We start from the raw sequence: 19,676 nt of genomic DNA on the forward strand, positions 1-19,676 counted from the left end.
TTGCTTTCTAATATTTCTGTTAATTATATCAGTGAAACTGCTGTGTGGTGCCGTTTTGGGGGTTTTTGGTTAACTTGCTGGTTTCTTATTATGCTTAGGAGTTCCTTTTAATGCTCTTTCTCCAATTACCTCTTAATTTTATTTTTTTAATTTTTAATGTGCTCTCTCTTATGATAGTGATAGCATGGTGATTATTGTTTCAGTATCAGTTACCAAATTATTTTTTTATAGTACGTGTCCTTAGTGGTTAAAAGAATTATATTGTATTTTTCCCCTTCTAAGTCTTCAAGTATAGTTTTGTGCCTGCATTTTGCTTGTTTGGCTCTCTGGATATTAAAACTTATAAATTTTCTTGCTTTTTTGTAGGTTTTTTCCAATTTTACTCAGTGGGTATTCGTAGCTATTTGCCTTTGTTGCTGCCAGTGTAACAACTAAAGTAGTAGTAGTAACAACTAAAACTGTTATTGTCTGTCTGTCTGTCTTTGGATCTTAAAATGTTTTAATAACAACATGCATTTGGGCTCATCTGGTGATTCATTTCAGAACCACAAAATTTACTGTAATTGCAACCGAGCCTGCAATAGGATCTGTATTTATTATTAATATATAATCCTATGTCTAAGCATTATTAGTTACTGATTAGCTGGATTTCCATACAAATAGAAAAGTGGATAAGTTTAACCACAAAGCTGGGGTGATGCCATGATACAGTGTTTGTAAACACTGTTGTAGTGAAACCACAGAAGCAGTCATAATATCCCATAATAAAGCCTATGTGGCAGGACAGTGCTGTGTGCCTAAGGGTGTTGGGTTTGTTACCATTAGGATATGGGCTCCAGAGAAGGAGTGTAAAGATAGAACTTCCTCATGATCTAGACCACTTGGGAAAAATTTTGTTACTGATGATTTACAAAATTCTTTTACCAAGGAAGGAACATAGGAGGTATTCCCTGCTTTACAGATGAGAAAATGGAGTTATAGTTGCTGAGTGACTAAATTGTGTTACCTCTGTAATAGATGTTCAATGAAACCCATTTTCTCTAATCTCTGCTGTGTGATTTGGTAGTAACTAAGAGCTGCAGTTGTTGCGGTAGCCTTCTGCTTTAGGACAGGAGAAAGCAATTCTAATAATCACCGAAGGAATGTTACAAAACCTCATGAGTTCCCTAGCAGCAGTGTGCTGCTAAAGTGGGAATTCTTCATCTCCAGTGTGTAGTAGGTAGGGAACAGCTGTGGTTTACGAGGCTTCTGTTCCCATGGGCCTGGGAAATATTGAATGTGTATATATTAATTCATCTCATATTGAATAAGCATCAATGGAAGAGCACCTCTTCCATGTATATTTTCTATGATTTAAAAAACCTTAATGATAGCTTCCTGAAAGCTTTCAAGATTATGACAGAGATCCAGTGGTTTCCTTGTTCTTGCATGCTGTGCAAAGATGATAAATGGGCCTTCAAGGCACTGAAAAGGCATTTAAAAAAACCAAAACAAACAACCAAACAAAAACCAAAACAGGGAAAGCCACTAACCTGACCTCAAGGAATCTGCTGGCTGGAGAGAAACTTTAGTGAGAAAGGAAAATGAAAGTTAATGGAGGCTTACTTGAATGCAATATGTTTGAGATAAGTGTTGCAAGTGTGTTGCTTACAAAGTTATTTGGGCCTTAAATGACTTAATATGTATGTGTGTATATAACTAAAACCTGTTTTAAATAGACCAGTTCTTTCCTCCTACCTCTCCAAAACCACAGATCATATTTCAATGGTTAGATTCTTCTGTTTCAGGTTTGAGGTTTTTTTCCCTCCTTTTTCATACCACACACAATGATGTGCAGTATTTCATTTGACTAATTACCTTTATTTAGTGGCTAATCTGGCTTTATGCAAGTTCATTTGGACACACTGAGTGATCGCTTCCTCTTTCTGACTTAAGGGTAAAATACTTGTATGGAATATAATGGCAAAGGAGGCTCCTGCTCCAGTCAGTTTGCATTGTATAGGCTAGGAGAGACTGAAGGCTCTGTATGGGACACTTCCCTGCACTAGCCATGTGGTGGGATCTACATCCATCTATTAGAGTCTTTGTGTTAAATTTCTGTTTGTGTTAAATTCAGAGATTCACTACCTGAGAACTGTAATATTATGACCTTAAAGGTTACAGAATCTTTCAAAATGCTCCTTCCACATTTTTTATTCAGTACCTTTATCAGATTAAAAGTCTTTGCTACAGAACCAAGGAGAAGATGTGAAAATGTAATGATGAGGAAGAGAAGGTGCTGCATGAAGTTAGAGGGTGCTAATTTGTTCTTCAGTTTCTTGCCTTGAATGGGTATGAAAGGGGATGATTTTCCACTGTGAAGGATTAGGACCGAGGGAGACATTTTTCCAGGTCATATTGAAAGAGAGGAGATGGGAAGTTGGTAACCCCTCTGTATTCTCAGCTTTGTTGAAGACTAAAGTGTGGTTTTGAAGTCGTGTGTGTAGATCATGGTCACACTAAGACAACAGTGTTATCTTCTTGGTAGATAACAAGTGTTTCCATGAGTCATAGAATTAAATTAGCTTTTACTTCCCCTCAGCCCCTCAATCTTTTTTTGTCATAAGGCTGACTGATTTTGGTATCTAAAGAAAATTGGCTCCAGTTGAAACCTTATGCTTGGATCAAGTATAAGGGCTCCCCTCTATGGATTTACTGGTATCAAGGAGTGGGGTTGAAGGCAACTGTTCTGTGAGAGGAGGAGGATTTTCTATACAAACATGTATTTTCATAAAGCACGTTGGGATTTCATATTTATATTACACTACTCTATTATCAAACTTGGTTAGAAATTGGCTGTTGGGTTTAAGCACTGCTGTGGAGGAAGATAATTGATGTGTGATCCCATAAATTTGATTTCCTTTAGGAAGCTATGTGCATAAAAATAAAGTTTTTAGTACTTGCAATGGCAAAGAAAAAATGCAAATATGAACAGCAGGAAATGGCTGCATGTGGGAATGTCTGAGCCAGTAGAGAAGGCTGCAGGAGGAGCTGAAGTGGTCATTCTGGCAGGCAGTGCTGGCTGGTACTAGCCAGGGCTGTCTGAAGGAGGGATCTCTACTTTTTTTGTTCCCCTGAATTAGTGTATTTCATAATAAATGAAAGTGTTGAAAGTCTTATTTTTTACTTTTCTCTCTTGTGGGAGTACAGATTTTGAAGACTATTTTTCAGGGATAGGTCACCAGCATTTCAGAAATAGCCACATACGGCAAGAAGGTAAACTCAGTCTTGCTGCTGAACTTAGACTTGGACTGCCCCCTTCTGCTAGCAGGGTTTAGAGCTTCTTGTTAGCGCTCAGGGAAAAGACTGTAGCACCTTTACTGCCGTGCCTGCTTCACTGGACCTTAGTCACAACCTTTGCTTGCTGTTCTTGAGGTCTGCCATAAGTTTTGAATTGCTGAAATCTCTCTTGGAATGTGTTCATTTTATGCATCAAAACTGTAATGACTGATGCAATGTTTGGGGCTTGTCCAGTTTCTGGAATTGGAAATAAAGGTTTTTATAACCTGCAGACTGTAAAGTCTTGACCAATGTAGGAGAATTGGTTTTTTAACACTTTCTACAGGTTGTCTTAATGCTTTTCTGAAATCCATGTGATTTCAGGTTTAGGCACTGCTGGATAAAACTGAAGATACGAGAGTTTGTAATTTTGTCAGTAAGAATTGTTTGATCCAGCTCCAGCAAAAATGTTATGTGACATAATAGCTCTGAAATTGCTTGAGGCATTGAGAAATTACATTGCAGCATGAGGCTTTCTCTGCTGAGTAAAGAAGCTAATTAATGTAGGGGAGGTTAGCTGTTCTTTATTTTTTCTTTTTCCTGTCCTCTTCCCTAGGAATGTTTCGGAAAAATGAAGACTTGACTCCATCACAGAGGTGTTTGGCTGTAAGGTAGGCTTTCAGACATTCTGCTTTGGGGATGTTTTGTGTGCTTTATTAATGTTCTGGGCAATTTCTACAGCTCACATTCAAAACAGAGTGTACAAGAAACAGATCCATGCTTTTGTATATTTGTAGTTAGATTTGTATATCTGTTCTGAAAAATATCACTAGGAGTAGATTTTATAGTTATTTAGAAAAAACATTGTATGTGGTTTATGCAAATGAATGCCATATCAGATAGGAGACTAGTAAACAGTACACATGTGAAGTAGCTGGTGAAGGAACATTGTTAAATTCTGTTTTTCAGTATTTAAATTACTTTTTCTCCTTTTTTATTCAGGACACTTGAAAAAAGTGTGTTTTCTTGGGCAAGCGAGTGTTGAGACATTTGCTTTAATTGAAATTATTGCCAGTTAACACAAACCTTTGTTTATTGATTCAATTTTTGAGGGAAAAATAGAGAACTTAATACAGTTGAACAAACACTTAGGAAAACAGCCTTCCCTTTCCTTCCTTAGGCTCAGCTTCAGTCAAACACCTCTACTGAACAAGGAGAGAGTCATTAGAGTTCAGGAGGTCTGTCTGAAAATGCTCAGTATGGATTGGGAAGAAGTGCTGTGTGTAGAATGTTTCAAGCTGTGATTGCAAAGACAGACAAACTGCTCTTGTCCGTGTGCTTTTTATTGCAGTTAGAGTAAGCGATAACATGGAGTATGACTTTTCCTACTGTGGAAATCCTGAAGAGCTACACAACCCATCTCACGAATTGCTTGTCTTTGAATTACAGACGCATGCCAAGTCTACTGGAGTATTTAAGTTACAACTGTAATTTCATGGGTATCCTGGCAGGCCCGTTATGCTCTTACAAAGACTATATTACTTTCATTGAAGGCAGATCATACCAGCTGCAACAGTCTGAAGCAAATGGGAAGGAAGATACAAAATATGAACAAACGGATCCTTCCCCAAATGTAAGATGTATGACTCTTGCCGTGCTGATGCTTATGTAATCATTGCATGGAAAGCTTGGTTTGCACTCTTCATTTACAGGCATAACTGCTGAGCTGTATCTGGAGTTCATTCATCAACAGAATGGTTACCTGTTCAAAACGTTATATGCTTATTTTTTAAAGGCAGATTTTCTTCATGGTTTCCAGTCTGGCTCTTGTGGATAAAAGCAGATTAATTTGGAGCTTCCTAACAAGTTTATATGGTAAAAAGCCTTCTTTAAATTAAAACAGTTCATGCATGTTCACTTCTAAGCATATACTGTGTATAAAAACCCAGTCATATGTAACAAATGGAAAAAGTCATGCAAGTAGTTTCATTTTTCATGCTTGCAGTCATGTAGAGAGGTATTAAAGATGGATTTTGATCTGAAGGTGTAGTAAGATGAACTAGCCATAACACTATGAATAGTACTCCAAGCCACATAATACTTTTTTTTCCTTTGGTCTGTTATTGGAGAAGAAACCAAATACGTAGAGAAGATAGTCCAGTTCATCATGCCTTACAGGAGAGATTGTATGACCGGAATTTAAATCAAAAGCTCATAAAACTTGTTACTTTTAAAATTTAGTCCAATTAGTTTAATGCTCAGAGTACTGATTATTATTTTTTCACTCTTTTCATATTGTCTTAAATAGTAAGGTATTGGGCATTTAAATTTGCATGTGCCTAAGATAATTCTTACCTCACATAAGAGGCAGAATTATCATGGGGTCAACTGGAACACTTCACATGGATGGCTTTTGCTAATTCCAGCACCTGTTGCCCATGTTTTGCTCATGTTGTGACACTAGCTGTTGGTGGAACAGATGAAGGTGTTCCCACATTAGCTGTTTGTTGTGTCCTACCATGTAGAGGTTATGGCCCCACAGCTGGGCCAACAGGGAGTGCTTCCTAATCAGTTGGGGCATCTCCAACCACTTCCATGCTTGCAAAGCAGGTGAGGACTCTTTGCATGTTCCGTTCTACCCTTCTTGTGTGATTGTAGTAACTTGCACAACAGGAATGCAAACTAGTGTCTGGAGGATGAACACTTCAAGCTGCTCCACAAGTAGACAGAGCATGTAGGCTCACACAAGTGAGCTGTGGAGCAAGTTAGGAAGGATGAAAGACACAGGGAGAATTCCTTGTGTAGATTGGCATCACATGGCCCATGCTCTGCTTTGATGTGTTGTACTGACAAAGTTGCAGACACTTTCATTTATAAACATTGTTTTGGCCCAGGAAAGTCTTGTGTACTAAAATCCTATTTCTGCAGAAAAGTGTTAGGTAGTAAAATTATTGCAAATGAGTGGAGGTAAACCAAATCTGCCCATATCAGTACTGCAGGACACACATCTCCTGATTGCCCTGATAGGACTTCCTGGCTTTTTACCACATAATCTTGCTAGTACTCTGGACAAGGTCAATAGAAATAAATGTAAACCTATGATGGCTGCTTCTTTCAGGTAAGTGGTTTTCTTCAAAATTAATTGCTCTTAAGATGCTTGAAACTTTTGTGATTTATGCTGCATTAGCTTTTGACATAAAAACAATGAGAAGCTGTTTATGCTCCTGATACTTCATCTCCCAACTGGTGTTAGAGAAATCTGGCTGCATTTTATAACACCAGTGAGTATTGTGTGCTTTTGGAGAAAGATGAATGATACAATTTCACTGCATTTGCTGCATCAATTAAAATATTGTCTTGTTCTAGAAGAATGTTTAAATACCATTAACTTTATATGAATACTTTAAATTTTTCATTATTTCAAGAAGAATAAATTTTTAGGTAACTCAAAAAAAATTGAATTGTAGTGGGGATCAGCAAATGTTAATGTCATAAATAAAATAATCCTTGAGCTGAGTTACAGTAAGTTTCATTTCTTGTTAAATATAATTACATAGCCAAAGTAGTTCATGCCAGCCTCCTCCTCTCTACTGTGTGTTGACTGCATGATGTTAACTTGGTTTAGTACTTTTGCTGTGTTCGTTGCATGTTAAATGAATCGAGTCACCATATTAAAACTTACTTCTTATATCCCTCCTATTGTGCCTTTTTGCAAGCTATCATTTGTTGGTGCTCAAAGTGGTGTCAACTCTCAGAAATTAATATCTGTCTTTGTAAGTTTCTCTTTATTATGGCTACCCTTAAAATACAAGATTCCTGTCAGCAGATACCTGCTTTCTTGCTTATTATGCAGACTCTTCCTACAGGTTATAATGTTCTTGTTTAATTCGCTATAATTTTTATCTGAGGTACCAGCCTCCCCAGAATAATGTGCTTTAATACAGTCCAATATTATGTATTATGTACTGATTCTTTATCAACCTAAGAGCAAATTCATTCAAATAAAATTTTTGAAGATTCCTCCCTACTTTTTTAATCTGTTTTTATGTATGATATGTGTTTATGCAGTAATGTATTTCTAAAATTTCTGAGCTCTGTGTTTTACCCTTATTTCTTCAATTAGAAAGCTGTTCCTGAACCCCTTTCTCCAATTAGATATCTAGATTTCAACCTAATTATATTCCCACCTAATTTATGCACATTTAGTTTTGTTCTGGCATTGTCTTCTAGCTTAAGTACCTTTTTCCCTTCCTAATGTTGATCATATTTGATATTTTTATACAGGTACGCCTAGTTCATCAAAACTAAATGAGCCAGGTCTTTTTACCTTTTTGTTATAAAATAATTTGTATATCCTGCTTCTTCTGAGGTCAAACTTATCCTGCATCTTATGGTCTTTTAATTCCTTAACAGAACAGTTATTTTGCTATGTTGAAAACTTTAGAGAATAAATGAAATTAAACTTCAAGTTACTTCATCCTTGTAAAAACTGACCAACCCTCCTGTGTGACTGTGCAATTTGGTGATTGCCCATTTATGCCTTGGCAAAGAGGGTTTTATTAATAACCTGGTTAATTAAGTAATAGGAAGTGAATGAATGTTTTACCAGATGCATTTCTATAGGTAATTGAACAATGATTTTGTTGCTGTCAGTGTACAGTGTCATAGTCTGATTCAGATAATTCGATCTAGTCTGAACCTAGTTTATTGTAAAAAACAAACAAAAAACCACCACCAAAACCCACCAAACAACACACCACCACACTTTCCCACCAAAAAAATTTCAAACACACACACCCCAAACAAAATGCCAAAAATCTAGGTTTTCATCTGATTTGTTTCTCTAGTCTGACTCAGCCTAAGGGAGCACAAGCCAAACCTCCAGTGAAGGAGTGGAGGCAGGGCAGGACTCTGCTTTGCATTGCAGCCTGTGTTTGGCTTGGCCTTCAGAAACTCTGCTTAAACCAGTCTGGAAACAACAGCTCCCTGACTTTGTAGAGGTGGGAGATTTATCTCCATCACAGTTTTCTAGGGATACTAATATCCCTGATTCTGATCCCTGTAAATGGTATCAGCATGCTGGGATTTATAATTCTTGAATGAAGTAGTGCAATTAAAATAAAAAAGTTTACTTTATGGCAGAGTCTTGTATGAGTTCATTATTTTTTCTTAAAATAAATTTTGTTGAAACCCTGATGCTTTTCCTTAAAAGAGGTGTTTTCACCTCGTCAATTTAGTTAAGAAGAGAAATACAAAGCGTATTTGGCATTGAATAGGCAGATGAATGATTTCTATTTACTAACAGAAAAATTGGTAAATAGAGACAGTGGCACAAAGCAAGCCTTTAAACAGAGATAACATTATTTATTTATTATATTATAACTGGCCAAAACATGTTTTTGAGACTTTGTGGTCATCTTCAGATGGAAAGCACCTATTTTATGTATTCATGCTTATACTTATATTTCTCATGCAAAATTGAGCATGACTTCTAATTATGGCTTAGGCGTTAAAATTAAATCCTTGCAAATGTCTTCAGAACTTCGGGGTGATGCCTTCTGATATTTACAAATATCAAATTTTTGTGTTTGTCAGATAGTACATACAAGAATTAAAGATTCATTAGTTTTAGTAGTAACTGATTTTGTGAACGTTCATTTCTATATAAGATCCTGAAGATGTTAAGCCAACTGAGCTTTCCCTCTGCTGCAGCAAAGAGAGAGATCATTTCATGTTGAACTCTTGTAATAGAATAAAGTATTAATATGAAGTTTATTAGAAAGCAAGTAGAAACAAATAATTAAACACCAGCTTTAACCATTAGTAGGTAGTTGCCTGCTGAATTATCTGGTTGATTTTTTTTTAAATAGCTGGGATTCCTGATCCTCTCTGAAATACCTTCTGAGATGAGCCAAGTGAAATATATGCAATATCCAAAAATACCCTCACCGTTTTACAGCTTTTCCAAGTCTATTTTTTTATCAGGTTGTACCACTTCTTATGTCTCTGCAACTGGGTGAATCTTTGATACCATGTATCTTGCCAAAGTGTGTGCTTTCAATTGGCCATTTAATGCTCCATTCTGTATCGTGGAACAGAATTGCCCTTTATTTTGGAACTAGACATGTGGAGCTGAACTCTCAGTGAAACAGGATGTTATCCTTAAAACTTTGGGCGAGTGTACTGGAAGCAGCATAGACAGAAAGATTCTGGTTATATTTTTGTTCTGATGCTTCAAAGAAAAGTAGATTGATTGTTTTCTTGTTAAGTTTAGTATCTGTAGAATTGTAATGTAAATTAAAACTGTAATGTTTAAATATCGAGATTACATAAAATAAAAACCTGAAAATTGCATTTAAATGAATTAGCTCTCCAACTTCTCTTTTGTAGGTGCTTGGTTTAGTATGTTACTGGGGACTTTCACAAAACATGGTGTCTGCCCTTGGGATGTGGATCAGACTAGTGACTTAGAACAGTCAGTGTCAGGCATTTATTGCTCTGTTTGTTTTATAATAGAACCTTAGAAATGTTTTACTAAAAATGCATACTCTTTGGTGTGGTGGTTATAGCGAAGCTGAGTTTTAAGTAAATCTGAGTAGGTCCTACCTGAACAACACACTTTTACATATCTGTGAGCATATTATTTGTCCCATTATAGCTTGATCACTCTGTTTGGGAAAACAGGTCTGTCTAGAACTGATTGACTGAAATTTGGGCTGAAATTCATAAATCATTTCAGTATTTTAATTGGTTTAGAATTTAGATGCTGTAATAATCCAACAGAGATGATTGATGTATTGAGTTGGGCAGCAATTGAACACCTGCACTATGGCAAAGATTCCTGAAAAGAAACTGAAGCTTTGCCATTGTTTTGGAATCTCTGCAGTAGTAATAGTATCTTGTCCTAGATTATATGTTTTATGATGTCTTAACAGTTTAATTGCTTCAGTAATTTGACAAGAAAAAAAATTTGAGTTGCAAAAGGTGTTCTGGCTCATTGTAGTCAGACTGGATTTGTTGTGTTGGCCAGGAGAAGTGATGCTTACACCTTGATTAATATAACAATATTCCTTGAGGATCTATAAAATAGAGATTTTTTCTTTAAAAACTATTTTAAAGTTGCTAGTATATATATTACTAAAAAATTAACATATATATCTATAGGGAAGGAAGATTATAGCTTTCCTTTGTTTCTAGAAGATAAACAAAAAAATGAAGCTTACAAAATCTCCATCTTAAATTTTCAGATAGCTGTGGCACAGAAACTCTTGATCTGTGGACTGTCCTTACTCTTCCACATGACTATTACAAAAACTTTGCCTGTGGAATACAACATTGATGATAACTTCAGAGCTACAGCATCATGGCCTGTAAGGTTTTTCTACCTATATGTGTCTCTTATGGCTGCCAGACCCAAGTATTATTTTGCATGGACTTTAGGTAAGTATACGTTTTAAAATATAATAATAACAGAAAGAGCATGTACTGAGAATCATCTGAGATGTGCGCACTTAAATGTGTATTAACAAGTGGCAGTGCCCTCTTGAGGCCTTAGGAAAACCTGGTTGCATTTAAGTATTTCAAGGTATTAAGTACATTGAATAGTGTCTCTCTTTTTGAGAAACAAAAGCTACCAGAAATTTAAGCACAGTGTTGGGAGAGTGTTGCAAATGAGATCATAGTCTCCCTTACAAGTCTGAGTGAAACATAAGGAGTTTTGGAGAAGTGATAGTGTTTCAGTGAACAATGAACTTAAAAAAAAATTAGTAGTAAATCTGGTCTGATGTTAAATCTTTCTTTTTGTTTGTTTGTGGCTTTTTTAAAATTTATTTTGATACCTTTCTTTTTGGCATATCTTCAAAGTTAATTTTAACCTCTTTCTGTGGTTAGTTATCAGTAATTTTCTTGATGTTATTCAATCATGAAGGAAAATTAATACTTTGGAATTCAGATGCATGATACTGCTGTTAATAGTAGGTGGCATTTTCAGAATTTGATGGGTTGACGCTTCAGTTTTAGTATTTGTTTACTAAAAGTTTGAATGACTGGTGGGACAACATGCTTAGTAACTTATTTAAGACACTTGAATAGATTATATAGTTTAAGGAATATTTTGCATTTCCCCTCATGTTACTTGTAAAAAAAATGACACATACAGCAAGAAGATGCTTTATTTAAGTAAGCTGACATCTTGGAAGTGGTTCACACAACAGATTTCATCAGCTTCCTCCTCCTCTCCAGTTTTACATATTTGCCTCATAATTCTTTTGAAAGAGAATCTGTGGGAACAATTCAATAAAGAAAGCTTTAGTGTAGCAGAGCAGCATGACTCATTTACAGCTGTTGGTTTCATTCCTGGTAAATGAATAAAATGCTTTCAGCTTGTCTGGATATAGTAATTCTGGGGCTTGTTGTGGAAAGAAATACTTTTGTATATTGTAGTCTTACATACCCATATCATCATCTGTAAATAGTAGTAGTCATCTGAAAAGTGAATAATTTTATTTGGGTTATTTTTTGCCTTTAATACTTCAGTTGGATTCCTCCTTCTGCACTTGCTAGCAGTGTAGAGCTAGCATTCCTTTGGAAAATACCGAAGAAAATAAACGATACCAGCTCTGTACTTCTAGTTTGTTAGGTAGCTTTTTTTTGCCTTTTTTCCACTTTGTCTCATCTAAACTTACATTGGTAGGAGCAGAATGTGAGCGGCTTTAAAAGTTTTACTGAATCTTACACCTTTGAGTTGTATATTACTGTTCTTTGCACTTTAAAAAAATGTGTTAATGAAATGAATTACTTGAATACTAAAATGCTAGTTAATAAAATGATTACTAACTGTAGTTGTAGTCTAACTCTAGTTATCATCTTTGTATTCTAGCTTGCAAAACATTATGGAGTTTGTGTCTCCAGCTGTTTCTAATTGAGCATAAAATTATTGCCCAGTGTTTGAAGTTGACATAATGACATCAGATGTAAGGCAGCAAATTTTGTCGCTTTCAAAGATGTTTTTAAAAAAATTTCACAAGGAAGTAAAAATATTATAAATTCAAAAACACCTCACTGCCTTGTACGTGGCCATCCTAATTTGAAAAATACAGCTGAGGAAATTGTAGAAAATTACTGTTTTCTTCTGTTAGGTTTGTGCTGCTCTGTGTGAGGTGCTGTGAATGTGCACCTGCTTAGAGGGAATCACACAATTTAATCTTTATGCTTTAAGTATCACTGTTGCTGCATAATGAAGACCAAAGTCATGCATCTGAGCATTGAGCTGCTGTCTCAAATCATTACAACCAGCCACTGTTTTGTGGTCTTGATGCATCTCATTGAGTTTGTTTTTCTGTCTGCTTGCTCAAGCAAGTCCAAGTAGGTGGTATGGGAGACAGCGAACATCTGTACCGTGAAGTAGCTACTGCTACCTCTCATTCTTATGCTTTTGTACAAGTTTATGAATTGGAGGCTGGTGTTGCTTGGATTGTTTTCTGTTTGTTCAAGTCATCCTCAGTATTTAAAAGAAAAAATAAATGTAGTCTTTAAAATGTGATAAATGTTTTGAACAAACTACATGATGCACCATTTGTAATACAGACGGTTAATAATTTATTTCTTTTTGTCTCATTGCAGCAGATGCAATTAATAATGCAGCAGGGTTTGGTTTTAGAGGCTATGATAAAAATGGAGTTACACGTTGGGATCTAATATCAAATCTGAGAATTCAGCAAATAGAGGTTTGTTTCTGGCTCTTTTGAAAAAACCCCACATGCCTGTGTAGGTAGTTGCTCTTAATTTCAGTAACTTTTCCTACGCGTTCATTTGTTAAGATAGTGAATATATTCTGTCAGAAAGGATGTGTTCACACCTTTAGAATAGGGTGGACAATAGCCTGCTTTGAACATGTTCTACTTGTCAGTTGACTTCCAAAATATTTTGCAGTTATAAGTAGAGTAAATAACTTATTCAACTCATCACAAAGTTGGGTGGGAGGATTTATAATTTATACACAAGAATTTTGAAACACATTGTGACACACTGCAATCATGGAAATAATAAGTTTGTTTTGCTTTACAGTTTTCCACGAGTTTCAAGATGTTTCTTGATAACTGGAATATCCAAACAGCTCTTTGGCTCAAAAGGTATTTATTTCTTAAAGGAAAGCTTTTCTCCACTGAAGTTTCTTAGATAAATATTTCTTTGAAGATGGTATAGCATTTAAAGCTAACCCCCACAGAACATCACTTGCTTAGCAACTGCACGGGACATTGTTCTTGTAATACTTGAATTAAAGCCTCTGAGTTTAGGACTTCTCTCTCAGTGTAAACTATCAAGTTTTGATAGAAACTGTTTTTCTTCACCAGCCGTAGGGAACCTAAAACTGTTAATCTGCAGAGGTCTCTTTTTTCCCTCTCTTAGCATTCAACCAGGGCATGTTGCTGAGAGCAGCAGGCAAAATGTACATCTCAGCCTCTGAAAGCTCTGCATTATTTTTAGCCACAGAGTGATACAGGAGCTTCCGTACGTTCTGTGAGAGAACTTTCTGCACTCCTTCCATTATGAGTGCATGACAGACATCAAACCCTACAATGTGCTGTCAGCAAAATTTCCAAATTAATCCCTCTCAGCTGCACTCCTTTTCCTTGCCTGGGGAACAGGTACAGTGCCCTGTGAACTACATCATTCTGCTTCTTTGTGGTAAGGAGAAAGTGGAAGTGTTCCTGAATAGTGCATGGGTGTTGTTTCCCTTCTTCCAGTCCGACTGTTGAGTTCGTCTCCTATCCATAGGTGCAAGTTTAACTGAGACCCTATCTTGGGATCACTTAGAGGACTTTACCCCTTATTCTAGGATAGCTGGCAGCAGGGTGTCTCTTCCATCAAATGTCTTCATAGTGTGTTATAATTTCATCCCTAAATATTTTGCTCACCCAGTTTAAAAAAGAAATTGAATTTTATGTGATTATTCTGGTTGGCTCAATAGTCAATGGAATCTATTGCTAGGACAGTCAACAAAAAATTGTATATTTGCAGGTAATAAAATGTAGCATTTCAAAAAGCAAATACGTCATTTAGCTATTTTAATTTAGTTAGAGAACAGAGGTTTAACAGTATTAAAATATAATAGGAAAAGGTTGTATTTCAACAAACTTTCAAATCTCCTAAATTGAATGATTCTAAACAAAAATTATTAGTGAAGGAGCACAGTATTTCTGTTGATAATTGAAAGAAAAAAAATGCAAATCAATTGCTCAGGGTGACAATGAAAAGATGTGAAGAAAAAGCATCTCCTTTAAAAAGTATTTTTTAAAACAATAGTAGAAGAATCCTTGAGGATAGTCTAAATTGATTCTGTCATAGTGAAAGGGTGTGGAAAGGTGGATGTTTGGTGAGAGTTTTGTTGCAAGTAAAAGATCATTTTAATTGATTATATATGAGCTCCATAAATAGTGGTAGAGAATATATATTTTTTTAGTAATAATTTTGGTTAGTTGCAATGCTCCAACAATTTGCATAGAGGATTTGCTCATGATTACTTTAAACATCCACTTTTAATACCTCACTTTTTTACCATTTATAGAAGTACCTAAAACTTTAGCTATTTATCTCACATGAAATGCCAGACATCAGCATTTGTTCTGTTCTTTTTGGATACTCTTTAAAGAGAAAGTGAACCATCAGTTAACCCCTGATTGTGTAAAAACAAACTTGTAAAAAACACAGTTAATGGACCTACAGATCACAAAGAGGTTTAGTAAATATTTAGTGTAGATAATAATATACAGCAATTCAAAGGCATTATTGTTACAAGCATGTAAGTGAAAATAGATATTTACATAGTACCATATATCAACAAAATGTATCATTATAACGTTTCCTGACTGGGAAAGCTCTATGTTCCCCCTCAGCCTATTCTTTCTCTTTTCCAAAGAAACCATCTAATCTCATTTGTCTTTGGTCATGTTTGCAAAACCTCTGTGGTTCTTGTTGCTCAATTCTGAAATCTTCACAAACGTCTGTCTTCTTAGAGTGGATGTAGTACTTTTGCTAAGACCTTCAAAATCTTTCCCTGGCATTTTAGAAGCAGAGTTGATTAATAGGAGTGGATTCGTTATCATTATTTTCTTTGGGTAATACTGTGATGTATTAGAAAGGATGTTACATCTGTCATTTTTTTGCAGCATCAATCTACTGTTGATTCATGCTTAGCTGATACTCAGTGTTTCATACTGTTGATCCGTAGTCATACTCAGCTACGCTTTTTCAGTAATGTTACAGGAATGGTACTGGTTTGTGTCTTCCACTTTTCTTATTAGATGTTCTATGCTTTGGACTTCATCTTGTTGGTTTCAGAACATCCTTCAAGTCTGCCAAGATAATTTTGGATTCTAGCGCTCTCTACTAAGAAAACAATGCCAATCTCATCCATCCCCACCAAAAAAGGAAGGGAAGACAAGGTGGAAAAATATAGTTCTCAGTCTACCACCTAACTTACTAAAGAAATTATAGAACCAGACCAAAGACAGTACCTTATTGAACAGTTGATGCATCTTCCCACTTTCAGAGCATTATGGATAAGATAACCTGAACCACCTGTATTTGAATAGATTTTCTCAACCTATTGTGATGACCATATTTCCTTGAAGCATTTGAACATGATTTATTATTGCTAAATCTATGGAAGTGTTTAAGTTTTCTTTTTATCCTTTGAAATTGAAGTCTGATGATTTGGTTTTTTGTACTGTATCTTTCCTCACTTGCATTGACACAGCTGAAATTTGGTTAGTTAATTTAGTGAGTTTTGTTTGCTGCTGAATGCTTTTCAGGGGACAATTTCAATACTTTAAATCAAATAAAGATTGAAGACATGTATCACTTTATTAATGAGACGTAATTAACCACCAGTCATATACATTTAGAAATAATAGCAGTACTAGAACACATAACATTTTGTATGTGATTAGTGCTCTGGTGTAATAAACATTTTTAAACACTCTTCTGTAACTAACCCCAAGCAGTTTAAAAAGCACACATGTACGTACACAATTAATGCAAACTGCGCCTCCTCTCCCAAGGATGTGTGGGATACAAAACCCTGCTTGCATGCAGTGCCTGTGGGAGATGTGGGTGCTCCAGCTTGGTGTGAACCCGCTGACTTCACATGCCCACTAGAAAAGCCTGGCACAAATCCATGTGCCAGCAGCCAACAGGGATGAGACACTGCTCCCTGGCATGATGCACTGCACTGACAGTCCCCTATCTGGATGCAGCTACTCGGTGTCTACCAGGGATGCTCAGTTTTGGCAAAGGCAGAGGTCATGGTGTTGGTGGGCGGACTTCTGGCAGTGTCAAACCAGGTTTTGATGAAAAGTATTTTGCTCCAAGATGTCTCCCCAACTCATTGCAAATTTTCCTAATGCTTTGCTACACCCGAGGCTGACAGATTCTTTGTAAAAAATGTCTCTGTTTACTATTCATCCCTGGCCAATATTGCTTTCCTCTTTAAGGTGATCTGTTTTGGGCAAATGTCCTGAGATAGTTTTGAGTATTACACCAGCCCCATGTTCTCATATTAATGGCCACTGTGAGTGAAGCCCTTTAGCAAGAGGAGGGGGTTGTGCACATATCCCACTGAAGACCTCATAAGATAAAACTTACCACATCTATTTGACTGGACTAAATTAGCAAATTACTCTTTCAATCTGCCCCTATTCACATCCTGTCTTTTTACCTTCTGTTCTTCAACATCCACTGCCATCAGTAGCTTTCAGTAAGCTTTCCTTTATGTGGAAGTTGCTGTAGTTAGATTAGTAGTGGATGTTGTGACTCTCTGTATCATTAGGTTGTCATCTTTGAATAACAGATGTGCATTCTCTTCTCTTTCTCTTTTACTTGCTATGTGGTTGTAAAACCTTTTTACATATTGGTGTCTATAGCCTTTTTAGTTAAAACTCATTTTTGTATGCTAGCCGTAGATTTGTGCTCATGCATGCTTGTGCTGTTTATTTTTGCTTTGTTAGTTTGTATCTGTTTCCACATTTTCTATTGCTTTTTGGTTTTCAGATCATTAAAAAACTCTTGATGAAGCCATATCAGGACCTTACCATGTTTCCTATCATTCTTCCACATCATGATGGTTTGTCATTGTGTCATATAATGTTGTCTTCCAGAAACCACCTTTCTTGGATTCCTTTTTCCCTTCTTCCTTCTAGAATTCCTTACTATAGGTCCTTGTCTAGTAATTCAGCATCTCAATTTTAAAATAACACAGAGTTCATCATTCTCCTTATTTGATACTCTCTTGGCACTAGAGTATTTATTACAATTTCATCATCATGCTCACCTAATTGTCACACAGACACATTTTCAACTGTTGTTTCTTTATTATTCAAAACGGAAGGTGGTTGTTAGTTTTCCCCTGCTCCTATAAGCTGCTCTTATTTTATGGAAAACATACCTGACTCATCCCAAGAGTCTGGGGGTGGTTAGTGCCTTCCAGTGCAGCTTTTCAACATTCTTGGATGTTTTCCAAGATCAGTGGATCTTTTCCACATTCTTGGATGGCTCAAGATCCCTTATTAATGGCAACACCCATCTTTGGATGCTTGTGTATCACTTCATTAGGAATAAGGACCATGTGTGATGGCACTGAGCACAGTTTAGCACTCAGGGCTGGAATCAGGAGCTGTGAATAGATTTAAGCATTTTCTGTAAGCCATAATATAGTGGCAACATTATTAAATAATAGAAAACTGCAATTGCATTGAAACTTTTGTATTGGAGATGAAACTGGTAAAAGTATAAATAATAGCTGAGAAGATCGTGGGTGATTTGCTTTGTGTTACTTATCTTGAGTTGTTTTTGACTTGCTAGAGTGTGCTATGAGCGAGCCACCTTCAGCCCAACGATCCAAACCTTCATCCTTTCTGCCATCTGGCATGGGGTTTATCCAGGATATTATTTAACATTTTTAACAGGAGTACTAATGACACTAGCAGCACGAGCTGTAAGTACCAACCAAGTATCTTCTTAAATAGTAAGTTTTGTAAAAGCAAATTGATCATGTTCTGTAGTCCAGAGATGCCTTTTACTGTTTATAAACAATCTGTCTGATAGTGGTGTTTACTCTTTTAGTTAGGAGAGCAATGGGAATGATTAATTAAAAGGAGGGCTTGATTGGTGGAAACAAACAAGACTGTACACAGCCTATAACATCTTTGTAGCATATCTTTTGTGGAAGCTCTTCCTGTGTATTAACTGATGGTGTGTTACTGTGGTATGCTGAACAGGTTGATGTAATCTAAAATAATTTGGAAAAAATCAGTGATGATGAGTAGCTTAAAATTTGGGTGTCAATGCTATATATTTCTAGAGTCTGCCTCATTCCTAATTTCTGTCCAGTACTGTTGTAAGGATGGTAACTAAAGAATGTTCCCTCTCAAGCGGCACATAAAAATCTCTAGTGCAATTACTATTTCAAGTTGTCCAGCCAGTAGTGCAGTCACGTTAACAAGCTTTTGCAGTTGCTATTCAGAACCATATGGAACCAGCAAATCTGCCAAGAAATCTCTCACAGTTCTGCCTTAGAAAGCTGTGTAAGAACAGAGACAGGTTTATCAGTCACTCAGTGGAAAAGAGGAACAAATTACACCTCAGATCAGAGCAGCATAACAGAGCACTTTTTTTGTTGAAAGAACCAGGAGAGTGAGAAATTAAATAGACTGCTCTATGGTTTCTATAATAGCTAGGGGAAGGTGGTACTTCAGATTTAGGTTGTTACTACATCAATAAAACAGATGCTTCTCTTTCTTCACAAGATGTGGTTATAGTCCTTGTTTGACAGAACCAACTCCTTTCTTTACAATAGATACAGCTTTCTTCCCCTTCCAGACTCTATCACAGGGAACTTTTGACATTTATCAGCCAGGAACCAAGGTTCGGGGATAGTTCACAGATAAAAGTTGTTGGCTTAGTGAGATGAGTCCAGTAAATTGGAGCGCTCACTGCCCTTCATCCTGGGCCTCTCTAGTAGACGACATTGTATTAATGTTTCATATGTATCAATCAATAGGCTATAAAAAAATATTTTTAATTTCTGTATCAACGGGTACTTAATATTAACTAAGATATGTTAGAGGTACTTCAGCATATTTATTATTTAACTCTACTAGCCCTTAACTGCAAAGCTTGGCAGCTCTGATTCATGCTTTGTTGTATTATGCCTAAGCATGTATCCAGTTTATTTTGCCGCCTTTAATCATTACACATTTCATAATCAGGTGTTTACTAGTGGCAGTCATAGATTTATATTAAAAGTTGTTCTTCAAGTCCTAAAATATAGATTACAAGAACTTTTGTGAAGCTTCATCTGAGTTCTACTAAACTCAGGAACAAGTCCTTGCATGTGACCATAAGAATAAACTAGAGGGAGA

General features: G+C 36.2%; 1 protein-coding gene across 3 annotated transcripts in view; it reads left to right on the forward strand.

Annotated features, from left to right (window-relative positions):
• MBOAT2 (membrane bound O-acyltransferase domain containing 2) overlaps positions 1 to 19,676 on the forward strand; it is a 94,689-nt gene that overhangs the window by 66,639 nt on the left and 8,374 nt on the right. For all 3 annotated transcript variants that reach the window (XM_048297220.1, XM_048297222.1, XM_048297221.1), the window contains 6 exons: positions 3,875 to 3,929; positions 4,708 to 4,891; positions 10,506 to 10,698; positions 12,880 to 12,983; positions 13,324 to 13,388; positions 18,118 to 18,250. In XM_048297220.1, the coding sequence (XP_048153177.1) occupies positions 3,875 to 3,929; positions 4,708 to 4,891; positions 10,506 to 10,698; positions 12,880 to 12,983; positions 13,324 to 13,388; positions 18,118 to 18,250 (734 nt within the window). The remainder of the gene's footprint in view (positions 1 to 3,874; positions 3,930 to 4,707; positions 4,892 to 10,505; positions 10,699 to 12,879; positions 12,984 to 13,323; positions 13,389 to 18,117; positions 18,251 to 19,676) is intronic.

Source organism: Corvus hawaiiensis, chromosome 3 (assembly GCF_020740725.1).
Source record: "Corvus hawaiiensis isolate bCorHaw1 chromosome 3, bCorHaw1.pri.cur, whole genome shotgun sequence".
In the NCBI taxonomy this organism is placed as follows: domain Eukaryota; kingdom Metazoa; phylum Chordata; class Aves; order Passeriformes; family Corvidae; genus Corvus; species Corvus hawaiiensis.